The sequence below is a fragment of the Phaseolus vulgaris genome, chromosome 3 (genome assembly GCF_051622355.1).
Source record: "Phaseolus vulgaris cultivar YP4 chromosome 3, ASM5162235v1, whole genome shotgun sequence".
Classification (NCBI taxonomy): domain Eukaryota; kingdom Viridiplantae; phylum Streptophyta; class Magnoliopsida; order Fabales; family Fabaceae; genus Phaseolus; species Phaseolus vulgaris.
The window spans coordinates 5,676,827-5,692,775 of NC_143500.1; the positions used below are offsets into that span (position 1 = coordinate 5,676,827).

Consider the following 15,949-nt stretch of genomic DNA (forward strand, 5'->3'; position numbering starts at 1 on the left):
ACTTGTTGAAACTTTTTTAGTTGATGCCATATATTCATATTTTATATATTGTCTTATTTTTATTACATTTCTTTTTAATCAAGTTATTCCTCTTAACACCTTTATAAATTCTAATATTAGTAATTTTATACTTCATCAATTTATCTATTTATTACTAATGGTCTCATCTGATATATAAACATTTTTTTTTTCTACTGGACAAATTTTTTCCATTAATTACAAAACGAAATTTAATTTCACGGTAAACCTAATTTTGACAACAAAAAAACCCAGTTTTTTAGGGTTGTTATTGAATTTACTTTGGCGAATAAAGTGTTAGATACACGAATTGGAAATGTCTCTTCTAAACCTGTCTCAATCCGTTCCGTTGCTAAGCTTAATCACTGCAAAATAAAAAATCATGTTAGATATTTATTTGGCATTATTACTTTTATCTTATTACATTAAAACCCTGCTTAAATACTTTTCCCAGTGAATACTCATAAATTTACACAAATGAAATTTTTGAAAGTTCAGAATAGACAAGTTAATTTAAGTCATAAAATTAATTTTATCCTCTTACTTTTTTAACTCTAACAAGTGATTATTGATAAGTTTTAAATAAGAACAAATAAACAAAAAAGGTTGTTAATAAGATACGGAATCATGATGGCCAATGTTTTAAGGGAAAATAAAATTCTCAGCAGCATTCAATAGTATCATTGCAGCATTCAATACTTTAGATTTTTAAAAATTGAGATTTAAAAGAATAAATGGTGAGATTACAACGGATTCAAGCATTGATGACATGAAAGGATCCTTCCGCTTAAATTACAATTACTTGGCTAAATTGAATCATGGATGGAATAATAAATTAGCAAAATTAAAACTTTCAACACGTGAAGAAGCAAGATAAATCGGATAGAGGTTATGTCTTGTGCAAACCTCATTAATACTTTTCCATAATTTTTCTGAAGAGCTCCTTTGGTGCTGCAAATTCAAAATAAAATCAAACAAATAAAAGGGTTTCAAAATCAATTGGATCAATTGAGGTATAAATAGAGCAGGGAAATCCAGTGAAACTCAGTTCATTAAATTTTTTACATTCAGCTTACCTGGCAATCCAGTGAAATTCTCATATTGTCCATATGCTTGCCCCATAAACATTTCCAATCCTGTTACAATAGTGGCTCCTGATTCTTCTGCTTCTTTCAAGAGTCTAGTAATTTTGGGCGTGTATACAGCATCAAAAACTAGGGTATAATATTTCAAAGCATGCTGCAAAAAAAAAGAAGGAATTATTGGATCTCTGGATTTCAATCTCAACTTGTTCATGTTCCATATGATGAAATTGTGTGCCTTTGTACAAGCATAAGAATATTTTTGCCGGCTAGGTCTGTATTTTTTATCAGGTAAAATTCAACTGTCTCTCTCTTTCTATATATATATATATATAGATAGATATCCTCAGACTGCATGAATATGTCAAACCAAAAGGCTAAAGTCATAGACAAGACTTAACTAATCATATTGATTCCCTACCAACTTTCCATTAAGAAGGAATTATGCAATGATAAAATAACATGATTTTAGTGAAAACAAGTAATGGAATAAACATTTTCATACACCAACAATCATATTTCATCAAAACAGAAATCCAACTTCATTAGCAAATGGAAGTAGATATGACTGGAATTGATATATCAAATTCAAAACTTCCACTAACAGTATTTCAAGGTCTTAACTGGTATGACACATCTATATTGAAGGAGCAAACCTTAGAAATAGGTGTATCATCAACTTTTGGTTGCATTCCAATTGATGTTGTATTAGCAAGAATCATACTATCCTCCGGATGGTAACTATCTAAATCAGAAAGAGTTAAAGCATCTCCTCCAATTGCATCAGCAAGTTCTCTAGCACGGTCTATATACATGAATAAAACAAACAATACGTATGCCATTAAGTATGATTAAAAAAACCAGGAAATAATGGTTATGATTTCTCAGTAAATGAGTGAAATATACATATATATATATATATGTATATATGCTTATTAGAGGGACAATAAATATGTGACATATTAATAACTCGATGCTGCTTATAGTACTGATTTGGAAGGTTATCGTATATAAAATGAGAATTTGGGACCATAGAAGACTTTTTTGAAAACCATATTCTCTATTATATTCAAGTAACTAATTGATTATCTCAAAATCTAACGCTCAAGCTAGCTTATATAAAAATATTGCACTCATGAGAATCATAATGAATTGAACGAACAAATCTAGTAGCATGAGTGGAATACAAAATATAGTAGACCAAGAAATTACTACATCACAAAGGAACATTGAAAGGAAAAAGTACTGGTAAACAAATGATGAAAAGTGAAACAGGTTAGACATTATCATTAACAAAATGCAAGTTGTCTTAAACTCGTAATCAAGATATCAGAAGAAATGAAACCCAAAACAAACAATCGAGATGTTTCAAACAGCTGTAATTGTACCCAAAAGGGCAAAACCATATAACTTCAACTAAAATGGTTTTTCTTTTCTGAACCAGAAATGCCTGATTAAGACATTTCTCATCCTTGACACTAATATTAAGAGAATTGATCACATTATTAACAATCTCCTACATGTGGTGCTTTGTGAACAACGTCTAAGAAACTTTAACAATTCAACATGTTTCAAATTTAAGCAAGAAAAAAACAAATCACGAAGCTTACCATAGGTACGGTTAGCAATCACAACCCTTGCTCCTTTCTCTTTTGCACCATAGGCAAGTGCCTTACCAGCACCACCAGCCCCAATAACAACAAACAACTTACCAGCTAATGGTGAAATATTTGTGCTTCCACCATTATGTTTACCTGCCAAGAAATAATTGAAATACACAACATTTTCAGAATAAGAGTTACCAGCAACAATGATAGTAATGTTGCTTAGCTACCAAAGAAGACAACTACCTCGTAAACCATCCTCAATTGCAGAAATAGCACCGACATAATCCGTATTATATCCAATCAATTTTCCGTCAGTTGGTCTTCTAATAATGCAATTCACAGCTCCTATTGACTGTGATCATAAACAATTTGAAGAATTTAGAAAAAAAAAAACGGAATCAAATCATTTCCATCATCGATCCAAGATTGCCAATCGTACATTGTAATGCAAAGTACATCAATTACCTTAGCCACTGGATCAACCTCATCACAACACTCAAGTGCCGCCTCCTTGTGAGGAATGGTAACACTGAAATACAAATACTAAAGATCAAATTCAAGTAGTTCTCTTAGAGGTTTACAAGATATTCATAGAAGTGGAACAAAAATAGGAGGCATATATAGGGTTACTTCAGCATTTAAACAAAGGTGATGCATTACATGATATAAAGAAACAACTTCACAACTACTACGTAACTTTTCTTATTTGTATACCCGTAGGTCATGTATACCTGGATTTGAAAGGAGTAGATACAATTATATGTATATGCTTTAACAAAACAATGCAGTATAGTGACGCATTGCATGTGAGTGTGTAAAACTGAATGGCATACGAAATACAATATATTGATCACATTCATTGTCCACCTGGTTGGGAAATATTGGAAATATTCATCGAACTGTAAACAATTATGCAACTTAAAAGAAAAAGGCCTGATGAATTCAAAATTTCAGATCAAATTAATCAATGAATGACTTTAAGCCAAAAAGAAATTACATCCTTAATGGTTTTGCCTAGAAGTATTTGAGCCGTTAAAATACTTTAACTAAACTTGGAATAACAACATATCAACAATCCTAGCTAGAAAAGACCAAGCAGTAGACTAATAGCTTATTTTGAATATATGGATCTTTAGCAAACCCAGGAAAGCTTTCTAGCATGTAAAGAAGAACCTAGAACATGTTACCGCACTTGAGAAAAGCATCTAACATTATATTATATAAATTCAAAATATCTTCATAAGGAGTTGGAACCTGAATCCCACAAAATCTGTAGAAGAGTAAGTCCTGAGAAAATTGGCAAGGTCATCCACCAATAAAAATACATAAACACCATTATAACCAACTGACTTGAAGACTTCATTGAATAATATGGGTGATTTACTGTGACCGACCGGCTTTCCAATAATCCCATATACTTTTGTATCAGGTGCCACTTGTCTCAAATTGTACAGATATAATAAATCCTGAAGTGTAGGTTGTCCAGGAGCTGAAACTACTCCTGACTCGAGGGTACCAAAAGTAAGATATCCACCAAATTTTGCACAAAGTATACGAGAAATCAACCCCCTATCACCCATAACAAGTCCAATAAACGGAACCTGGAAATTAGAACAACGGTTATGCTAAAATGATTCGTTATAATATAAAAAGCCTCAATATAGTACTCATACGAGTTAAAATATAATTAGAACTATTGGAGTAATGAAATTTTGCCATACTTGAATTTTTAACAAGTTTTATATAATATTTTGGTTAGTTAATTTAAATTTCAAATAAATCTAACAGTTCATTAGAAACTTTCGCGATTTCAAATTATACATAGAAATTCTCATTTATGAATTTCAAGGATTATTTTGTTCCTCCTCATTTTCTATGCAAGTTCCAATATCTCTATATATTTATTTTACAAAATATTTCCAACAGTATCAAAGCTAACTTGCTAAGAACTGTGACGCAAACTTTTCAGTAAGCGCTAAACATAGTGAGGCTTAGTGTAAAACACTATTGAGTGAATTATTTTTCAAGACGTTTGATGCATATATGCCTACTTTCAACAATTCTTTCACTTGTCATTCTAATGATTAACCATGAACACTATCACATTTAGGCTATCAAGAGGAAGCTTTTTCAAGATCTTAAGGTTGAAGAAACATTGTAATTTTTTAAGCAGATCCGCTGCCATTGGAGAAATTTTTCCTATTCATGCAAGAGTTTATGATGAGGAGAACCTGAAAAAGATAAAGTGATCATTTATACACACACATCAACCCAATATACTCACTCATTTTTGGCCATCTCTAAAATCAAGTTGGTATCAAAGTGAACTCATTCTGTTGGTAATTTTGGTGAAATACTCTCAGTCACCACTGTCGACAGCCGGTCACTATCCTTTTTCTTCAACAAGCACATGGTCTTACTTGTCTCGACGGCCAATGGGTCTACGCTGTCAAATTTAGGTCCACCGGAGAAGTTGATCGCCTTAAACCTCGATTGGTGGCCAAGGGATATACTCAAATCTATAATCTTGATTATTGTAATACTTTTTCTCCTGCAGCTAAGATTAGTACAATTCAATTCTTTCTTCTATGGTTGTTATTCGTCATTGGCCATTTCACCACCATGACACTAAAAATATCTTCCTTTACAGTGACCTTGAGGAAGAGATTTACATGAAACAACCTCTTGGATTTGTTGCTTAGGGGGAGCATGGCCTAGCTTGTAAATTACTCAATCTCCCTATGGACTGAAGCCCAAAAATTAGTTTGGTAAATTTAGTCATTGTGCACAGACCTTTTGGATTGAAACAAAGTGATAGACCATTCAGTTTTCTACTGTCATACATACTCTAGGAAGTGTGCTATCTAATGGTATATGTTAATGATATAGTTATAAAAGGAAATTGTTGCATAATCAGGAGAATTATGTTATAATTAAGTGCAGATTCCATTTTATATTTATTAGGACAGATTTGTTAGTGATTTGATTTTATTTGATTTGTACAGCTTTAAACACTCATTATTTCTGGCTTTCATTGCCTATTATTTCTTTCGTAAAACAGTCTATAAATAGAGACTGTAATCACATTTGTAAGATATCTCAGAAATATATTTCATCTATTTCTTTCCACTTGGTATCAGAGCTCCTGATCTAGGAGACTCTGCTTCCGCAATTTTTTTTTTAGCCTTCATTGCTGTAATCATTTTTCTTGACAGCCTTCATTGCTGTAATCATTTTCCTTGACAGCCTTCATTGCTACAATTATTTTTTTTTGGATAGCCTTCATTGCTGCAACTTTCTATTTTCCTTATCCTTTCTCCATTGACCACCACCACCACCTTGCACCATTGACCGTTACTGCCACCGCCATTGACCACCGCCGACCACCACCACCGACCACCACTGCTGTCGCTCGCCGGAACTGCCACTGCTCGCCGGAAACCGCCGCCGGCCGCCAGAAATCGTACCGGAAAATTTTTCCGGCGGATTTTTTGTGTGTGTGAATAGGATCAAATTTTGCCAATCTGAAAAACTCAGTTGGTTTTGAACTCTCATGGACTCCCTTAGTAAGCCATCTAGCTATTGTTCCTTTACTATGAGTGGTAAGAGTTCTAGTTTTTTATCCTTTAATGCTTCTAGTACTGAAAATATCTGGATTATAGACTCTGGTGCTACTGATCATATGACACCTCATTCCTCTTCTTTTTCATCCTACACTACTTTTTCCGGTAAGCCATATATTACTGTTGCTAATGGTTCCACTACCCCCATTAATGGTCGTGGTAACATTCACCTTCAACCTTCATTTCCTTTAAAAAATGTGCTTCATGTTCCCAAACTATCCAATAACCTCTTGTCTATTCAAAAGATTACCCAAGATTTAAATTGTGCAGTGGTATTTTCTCCTTCCCATTGTGTTTTTCAGGATCTTGCCACGGGGAAGACTATTGGAATTGCTAAAGAGCAGGGCGGGTTATATTATTTCCAGCATGAAGAAAGTAAAAAGGGTGCTAGACTACAGGCACACACTTCTAATCTTCATCAAGGTCGTGAATCTTGGTCATCCTCTCAGATATGGCTTCAACACAGACGTCTTGGTCATCCTCCATTTAGTACCCTAAAGTCCTTATTTCCTGTTTTATTTACAAAAGTGTCTGCTGAGTCATTTCATTGTGATGTTTGTCAGTTTGCTAAACACCATCGGACAACTTTTCCTCCCAATGGTAATAAAAGTTCTAAACCTTTTGATCTTATTCATTCAGATGTATGGGGACCTTCACCTATTCCTAATATCTCGGGTGCAAAATGGTTTGTTTCATTTATTGATGATTGTACTCGGGTTACTTGGATATTCCTCATGAAAGATAAGTCTGAAGTTTTTCACTTGTTTGTAAAGTTTTACAGAATGATTCAAACACAATTTGAAAGTCCAATTAAGAGATTGCGTTCTGATAATGGAAGAGAATATGTGAACCAAAACCTTTCCAAGTTCCTTGAGGAAAATGGAGTTGTTCATGAATTAACCTGTGTGGACACTCCTCAACAAAATGGGGTTGCTGAAAGGAAAAATCGTCATCTCCTTGAGGTTACTCGAGCTTTACTTTTCCAAACATCTGTTCCTAGATCTTACTGGGGGGAAGCAGTCCTGACTGCCACTTATTTGATTAATAGATTACCCTCTCGGGTTCTAGAGGGTGTTACTCCTATTCAGGTTATGACCACATTCTATCCTTCTATTCCCATGTTGAATAGTCTTCAGAATCGTGTCTTTGGTTGTCCTGCTTTTGTCCATGTTCATAGTCCTTATCGGGGTAAGTTAGATCCTCGTGCCATCAAATGTGTCTTCATCGGTTATGCCCCCAACAAAAAGGGGTACAAATGTTATCATCCTCAAAGTCGTAAAGTTTATATTTCCAAAGATGTCACCTTCCATGAAACAGAGTCTTTCTTTCTTAGTTCTCAGCTTCAGGGGGAGAGTATTCAAGAAGCTGAGGACCTTGAGTTGCCACCTTTTCCTTTGTTGCAGGATTTCGTTCTTAGGGAGGATGACAAAGACCCTGCACCAACATCATTATCAGAGAAGAATAATGAAGACAAATATTTTGGAAAACAATATCAGCGAAGGCAACAAGAACCCGTCCTGGTCGAACAGCAACTTCAATTGTCTGAATCGGAGGTAAGAACTCATACCAGTGAGACTCTTGAGGACACCTTAAATACTGGTTTTGAACCTAATCTAAATGATTTACCTATTGCCTTGAGAAAAGAAAAAAGATCTTGTGTCAAATATCCTATATCCCAATTTGTGTCTACAGAAAAACTTTCTATGCAGCACCAGAGTTTTCTTTCAGCTATTGATTCTATCAAAATCCCTACATCGGTACAAGAAGCCTTGAAAGATGAGAACTGGATTCGAGCCATGAATGAAGAAATGAGCGCGTTAGAAAGGAATGAGACTTGGGAGATTGTAGAGAGACCAAAAGATAAGAAAGCAGTGGGTTGTAGGTGGATATACACAGTTAAGTATAAGTCTGATGGCACACTGGATCGGTATAAAACAAGGTTGGTTGCAAAAGGGTACACTCAAACCTATGGGATCGATTATGAGGAGACTTTTGCTCCAGTGGCAAAAATGAATACCGTCAGGATTATTCTCTCCCTGGCAGCACACTTTGGTTGGGCAATGCATCAATTTGATGTTAAAAATGCCTTCTTGCATGGAAGCTTGGAGGAAGAAGTATACATGGAGATTCCACCTGGTTATGGTATTGTTAATGAAGGGAATAAGGCGTGCAGACTTAAGAAGGCCCTATATGGTCTTAAACAATCACCTCGTGCTTGGTTTGGAAGGTTTACTCAAGCTATGGTATCTTTGGGGTACCGACAAAGCCAAGGTGACCATACTCTGTTTATAAAACATTCTCAGAATGGTAAACTCACTCTACTTTTGGTCTATGTAGATGATATGATTATTACAGGTGATGATGAGATTGAAAAACAAAATTTGAGGGAGAGACTAGCTGCTCAATTTGAAATGAAGGATCTTGGGAAGCTGAAGTACTTCCTTGGGATAGAGGTTGCTTACTCGAGACAGGGCATCTTTATTTCTCAAAGGAAATACATCCTTGATCTTCTCAAAGAGATTGGTAAGTTGGGTTGTAAGCCCACTGGAGTGCCAATAGAGCAAAATCATAGGATTGGGAATGATGAGGAAAACCCAAAAGTGGAGAAGACACAATATCAAAGACTTGTGGGAAAACTCATTTATCTTTCACACACTAGGCCAGATATAGCCTATGCAGTTAGTGTGGTTAGTCAATTTATGCATGATCCAAGAGAAAGACACTTGCAGGCAGTAGATAAAATTATTCAGTACTTAAAAGCCTCTCCAGGAAAAGGATTGCTATTCAAAAAGGGGGAAAACTTATCCATGAAAGTATATACTGATGCTGACTATGCAGGATCGATTGTTTATAGGAGATCCACCACAGGCTACTGCATGTTCTTGGGTGGAAATCTGGTGACATGGAGGAGCAAGAAGCAAAATGTAGTTGCAAGATCAAGTGCAGAGGCAGAATTTAGAGCCATGGTTTAAGGGGTGTGTGAACTCTTATGGATGAAGATCATACTTGATGACCTAAAAATAAAATATGAAGCTCCTATGGGTTTGGCATGTGATAATAAGTCCGCTATCAGTATTGCACACAATCCGGTTCAACATGATCGAACAAAGCACGTAGAGATAGACCGACATTTTATTAAAGAGAAGTTGGATGATGGTCTTATAGCCACTGAGTACATCCCTTCAAGACTCCAATTGGCAGATATGTTTACTAAGGGACTTCCCACAAAACAATTCGAAGATCTTACTTGCAAGTTGGGAATGATAGATATACATTCACCAACTTGAGGGGGAGTGTTGCATAATCAGGAGAATTATGTTATAATTAAGTGCAAATTCCATTTTATATTTATTAGGACAGATTTGTTAGTGATTTGATTTTATTTGATTTGTACAGCTTTAAACACTCATTATTTCTGGCTTTCATTGCCTATTATTTCTTTCTTTAATTAGGTTGTAAAACAGTCTATAAATAGAGACTGTAATCACATTTGTAAGATATCTCAGAAATATATTTCATCTATTTCTTTCCACTGAAATGATACCACTCGAATTTCTCAACTAAAAGAGCACTTATTCTATCACTTTCAGACCAAAGATCTTGACTATCTAAAATGCTTTCTTGGTATTGAAATGGATCAGTCAAAGGAAGGAGTTGTAGCTTCACAAAGAAAATATGTTCTTGGTATTCTAGAGACAAGGTTGGAAAATTGCAAGCTCGTTGATAGCCCTAAGGACCAAATCAAAAAAGGTAATAATGGACCAAGGTGAAACCTTTTCACATCCAAGAGGTATAGGAGGGTAGTAGGAAAACTCATTTATCTCACTATCACAAGACTTGATATCCCTTATGCAGTTGGAGTTGTTAGCCAATTCATGCAGAATCCTCACATTGACCATCAAAATGTTGTGATTACCATTCTCAGATATGTAAAAAAGGGCTCAAGGACAAGGATTGTAGTATAAGGATAGGGGAAATACTCTGTTACGTGCCTTGTTAAGAAAAAACAAAATTCACTCTCTAAACCGAAACACCCTGATTTCCTTTGCAAGATGATATTATTCCAGAACCCTCAACGTACACAACAAGCACAAACAAAGAAAACACTTCCTTTCAGATTGAAGAAGTTATGATGGAGAAAGAAGTTGATATTCCATGAAGAGGGAGGAACGGATCAAAAATGAAGTTTTCTGCTGGATGTGAATTGTGAAGAATTTGGGTTGTGAAGACCATTTTCTACTGGATGACATAGTAGTAACTTGATCAAGAAGCAAGATGAAGTTCAACCATCAAGCTTGAAAATGGAGCAAAAACAGAAGGAAGAAAGTCAAAACCAGTCTAACAACAATCAAAGGCGGTTTCTCAAAGGAGCACATGACTTGAAACTAATAACAAAAGGTTTTAAGTACTAAATTATGTGATATTCATACAAACCAAGTGTATTGCATGGTTTTTATGCAAAGGCAAAGTGCTTCTTCGACTACCAACAAATATATGGTTTTAAATGGTTAAAAAAATGTTTCCTTAAATTTACCTCGGTTCTTATTTCCTCATATATGTATCCTGATGACATATTTGTCCTCCCTTCCTCGACTGAATTTCCCATCAATTTCCTCTTTACCATACTCTAATTAAACTCACCAATGCTTAGATCAATAGCTTATAAAATTTTTTAGAAAATGCATATGGATTTAAAATCTTGTTCAAAATTTCCATTTCTAGTGCCTTACTTGAGAATGCACCATTATTTGAAACATGCGTGCCACATCAGTGATGTCAGTGGCAGTTGTTGCAATCTTCACAATGTCTGCTCCCGTTGCTTGTATTCTTGCTACAAGGTTACCAAGATCCTCAATTGAAGGAGTAAGCTGATAGTTGTGAGATGAAACAATGACCTTGGTTTTATTGAATGTCTTCCCACGTATAGAGTCATAGAATGCATGCGCTACCTTTAGAGATATCACAAAAGCAGGAAATGTTTCATTAAGTTTCATTGTTCAGACATTATATAGAAAATAATACGAAGACAGTATCTGGCATTCATCAAATGGGGAAAGTTTTAAATGGAGAAGAAAAACAAATTATTTTCCTTCAGGTCAACTATGTGATATTTCCAGACACTAATTTGATTATTCATATATTAGAAGTTCAAGCAGTTCACATCTGCAGTTGAGTTTGCTCAATGTCAGATGTCATCTTTCCGTTAGAATCATGCAAAGACTTCTATTTAACATAAAACAAGAGAAAACAATGAAAAGGCATCTTTGGGATTGAGAGATACATATATTTTCTTCAGCATAATGCACTGAACTAGTAATCTAAGACTGTATATCATAAGAACAGGATATGATGGTATATATAACAAACTACACATTACGCAATTACAAGTACACTGCAGTCATTTATATTTCATACTTCACAGCATAATATATTGGCAAAACTAATACTAGAATCAGACAAATTTGGTGTAGTAGCATTATCATATGAACAGAACCTATCCAAGGATTTGTTCGGTTCAAGAGAACTCCCAAAATATTTCTAAATATATTTTGGCTTATATTTTCAAGTGCATACAGTACAGTAAAGTTGTCAGTGGCTTTATATCGACAAAGGGAACACAACCTGAAGTTCAACGTCAATATAATCAGCTCCCAACTCCATGGCTAACCGTAGTGCATCCAACCGTTTGTTTTCATCACCGTCATACATTCCACCTTCCCACTTGGGCCTTAGAAAAGATACTGAATTTCATCATTCACAACGCTTAAATCTCCCAATTAAATCACACCATAGCTAATGGTCAACAAATTCAAATTTAAGCACACAACAATAGTAGAGAACAGCAGATGACACCTAAGAGAGATTACACAATATAGCTACATAGAGTATAGCGATAGTATTGCTATTTATAGATTTATAATAAGAAAATTTTTCACTTTTAGATTTAAAGTGGAGGAATTTCTTAGATCAAAGACAATTAACAATGTCAAGTATATTATCTCTTAATTAGACTGACAAAATTAAGAGAAATTACCATAGCCTTCAAGAGGAGAACTAAGTTAGACGTTATGATGATTCAAAATTCGAAGAGCTTCACTCTTCCAAGTTTAAAAGAAAGTAAAAAAAAAAAAAAAAAAAAAATATTTGTTAAAACAGTTACCTGTTTAGAAAAAACAATAAACAACCTTTTAGTATCAAATCATGTGTCTCTCATTAATCATAAGAAAAATGTAAATAATACGAAAATTTATAATAAATATTTGATGTTAAATTTGTTATACATAATATTTATAATAAATTTTTTGCTATTAAATTATAACATATTAAATATTATATTTCAAAAACATTAACAAGTTTTATGATATTTTATCACATCACTTAAATATTTTTTATTTCATACAAAACAATACTTAATAAGTTCTGTCACTAAAATTGGTCATATATTCTAAATTTTTGCTATTGAAGTGAATTAGCATTTAAACTCGTAAATGCATGGAATAACTTTTTTATATACATACAAAATATAAATATTTAATCATATAAATTGAAATAACTTTATCATACTCTTTCTTCTGACAGCATTTTATTATATTCTAATAATGAATCAAATTAATATAAAAATAAAAAATAATTTGATTTAAATTTAAAATAATATTATAATATAACAATAATATATTAAGAATATGAAGATTTGTTAGGACTTAATGTTGAAGATCCCATATCCACTAGAGATTAGAGTCTTTCATAGTATATAAGTGGGTACCAACCTCATTCCATAAACCGATTTTATGAGGTTAAGTTAGGCTTAAAACTCACTTCTTAACATGGTATCAGAGTCATTTTGAGCCTATCCTAGCGAGTATTTGTTGGGTTAAAACCCACTTCTTAACACTTAAAAAATCATCTTAATTTAAAAATTACAGTAACTATATTTAATAAAAACTTTTTTTTATATAATAACAAAGAGGATATGAAATTTTGGTGAACACATTTTTGTCTTCTGCTTATCCCGATAATTTATTTATTAAATTATTATTTTATCCCTATAGACACTTTTTAAACTTATATTTTTAAAACATTGATTCAAGATTCGATGGTTAAATCGAAATCGAGCCAGGATCAAACTAATATTAAAAAAATTATTTTAATAATAAAAAATGTACAAAATAGTATGATAAAATACAATTTCATAATCTAAAATAAAACAAAAATTTAGAGAATTATAACATTTAAAATAAAAAATTAAATAAAATATGCTATAATAATATACATGATAGAAATTTTAAGTTAATAATATGTATAATAAAAATAGAAAATGATAGACATTTTAGGTTAATTTTTATTCTTTTAAGAAAAAATTAAAATTATGATTTACTATTTTTTTTTCATCTAGCTTAACTTGTTTTTATCAAATTTTCAATTCATTAATTAGTTATTTTTTTTACCGAACTTTTGAATTATTTAAACCAATTAATTGATGAGTTTATCAGATTTTCGGTTCGACTAGTGAGTTTGGTCCCGTTTTCACAGCATAGCTTTAAATCACTCATTAAATTAATAACATTCTAGAAGCCACCCATTTCTATTATTTTACTTTTTTATGTTTAAAATACATAATAATAATAATTATTATTATTACAAAAAATTATGAGATATAAGTTCAAATTTGAGTGCACAATATAACTATACACTTATCATATTACTAACAATAGAGGTACACAATATAAATTTTAAATGATTATTTGTTTTTAGATGAAAAAAACTAACTTCTAAGTAAGAAAAAGAAAATACTCATATTTTTCGTGAAGGGAATGCGTGTGCCGATAAAGTTGACTAATTTAAGATTTATTCACAGAGAATCTTTTCATTGGTATAATACATTATCATCTAGTTTGTTCTTAAAATTCTTTAGGAATAAGTATAATATATCTATGTATTTTTTTTAATATATAGATTTTGGTCTAGTCCTCTATAATTTTGTATTTTTTTTAATAATACTTTTTTTTATACAATAACAAATGATTGTTGTAACTTGAGATGTCAATATAGTTGAGATGTCAAGTTGCATAGTGATCGCCGTCATGAAAACTTTTATTTAAAAAAAAACTTAAAATAAAAAGGTTGGAAATAGTTATAAACTTCAATTTTTAAGGAATTTTTTTTTTTGTAAATATAAGCTATTTTCTCCAGTCCACAACTTATTTTACAAACATTTTTTTTTCTTTTCTAAAAAGTAGCTTAAATATGAGATTTTAGCTTTTCCAAACAAGCTCTACCTAGATAAATTTAGAAGGCTAAATGACAACATAAATACTATTGAGACGTTTGTGCTCACTTATTTATATTTCTCTTACTTAAATATAAATAAATAAATTAAAAATATTTAAAAATAATTTTCATCTTGTTGCACGTTCACATTTCGTTTTAAATAGTTTCCTATATAGTTATTATTACAATAAAATTTAGTTCTTATATACGAAATAAATAATATTTTAATAATAACATATAAATCCAAATTGTATTTTAATAACTATAAACACATTCAAGACTAAATTACATCTTATTAATAATAACAACAACAACCTATTGGATAAAATTGTATTTTAATCATTAAAATTATCACCTCAAATTTTTGTATCAAACTAATTTGACCTATATTTAAAATTTTAAATATAATGATTTAATATTATATATATATATATATATATATATATTATGTTATGTTAATTTCTTTTTACAGTCATAAATCTATGAATTGAACTAACCTATAATAAGCTGAAAGAATCAAGTAAAAAATAATCTTCATTCACACTTCTGATGATGAATAATTATTTTGAAAAGTTTTATTTAAATTTTAGGATTAAACTGAATTTGATGAAGCTTTTAATAACAAATTCATCATTCTGCCTTTTATCTTAGGATTAATCTGAACATTCTTGTTCGTTTAGGGTTAAGACTGTGAATCCGGTGAACTCTCCGCGCAGCCGAACAGTCTAAAAGAAGTTTGTTGAACAGTAATCGGCGCTATTATTCCGGCCGCCAAAAGCGCCGGCGAGTAATAACAAAGCATGGAAGAAACAATAGAGATAAGAATTGCAAACCTGTAAGTGAACAACAAAGGCAAAACGCGATGTTGAATGAGAGCGGTGAGATCTTGATAGGGATCAATGTTGCTCAAAGAGTCCAATCGAATTTCGGCAACGTCGGCACCTTCAGCCTTGGCTTTCTGCACGTCAATCTTCATTTTCTCAATTGTTTCCCCCATTATCGGGACGCAAATTAGGGTTGCGTTCTTGGTACCCGCCGATGGAGCGGTGAACTGGAGAAGAACAAGCAGATATCAAAATTGAAATTGAAAGAAGCGTTGGTTGGAAGAGAAACAGAAATGAAAATGGAGGAGTTACCATACCAGAACGTTGGGAGAGTCCATTGGAGAGAAGAGGATGAGTCTTTTGGGAAGGTTGGTGGCGATTTTGATGAGAAAATGAAAAGGTATATGTGTAGGGTAGTTGAAGTGTTTTGGTTGGTGGTAGGAGGAATAAAATAATATATTGGAATTGAATAATATTTTTTAAAATTTAAAAAAATTAAAATATATTAGTTGAGTTGTTTGGTTTAG

General features: G+C 32.5%; 1 protein-coding gene across 5 annotated transcripts; it reads right to left on the minus strand.

Annotated features, from left to right (window-relative positions):
* Positions 1-251: 251 nt before the first annotated feature.
* Positions 252-15,869, minus strand: LOC137806311 (bifunctional 3-dehydroquinate dehydratase/shikimate dehydrogenase, chloroplastic). Of its 5 annotated transcripts, none has more exons than XM_068606348.2 (13): positions 15,740-15,869; positions 15,432-15,649; positions 11,953-12,058; positions 11,061-11,279; positions 10,865-10,957; positions 3,962-4,308; positions 3,173-3,236; positions 2,951-3,059; positions 2,711-2,854; positions 1,757-1,905; positions 1,095-1,257; positions 925-969; positions 252-383 (listed from the first exon to the last, which is right to left on the minus strand). In XM_068606348.2, the coding sequence occupies exons 1-12, from the start codon at positions 15,758-15,760 to the stop codon at positions 929-931; spliced, it is 1,674 nt and encodes a 557-aa protein (XP_068462449.1). In that variant the 5' UTR covers positions 15,761-15,869; the 3' UTR covers positions 252-383; positions 925-928. The 5 variants fall into 5 exon arrangements, with proteins under 5 accessions (XP_068462449.1, XP_068462451.1, XP_068462450.1 ...); XM_068606350.2 differs by having other exon boundaries at positions 11,953-12,071; positions 15,740-15,793; XM_068606349.2 differs by lacking the exon at positions 10,865-10,957.
* Positions 15,870-15,949: the final 80 nt, after the last annotated feature.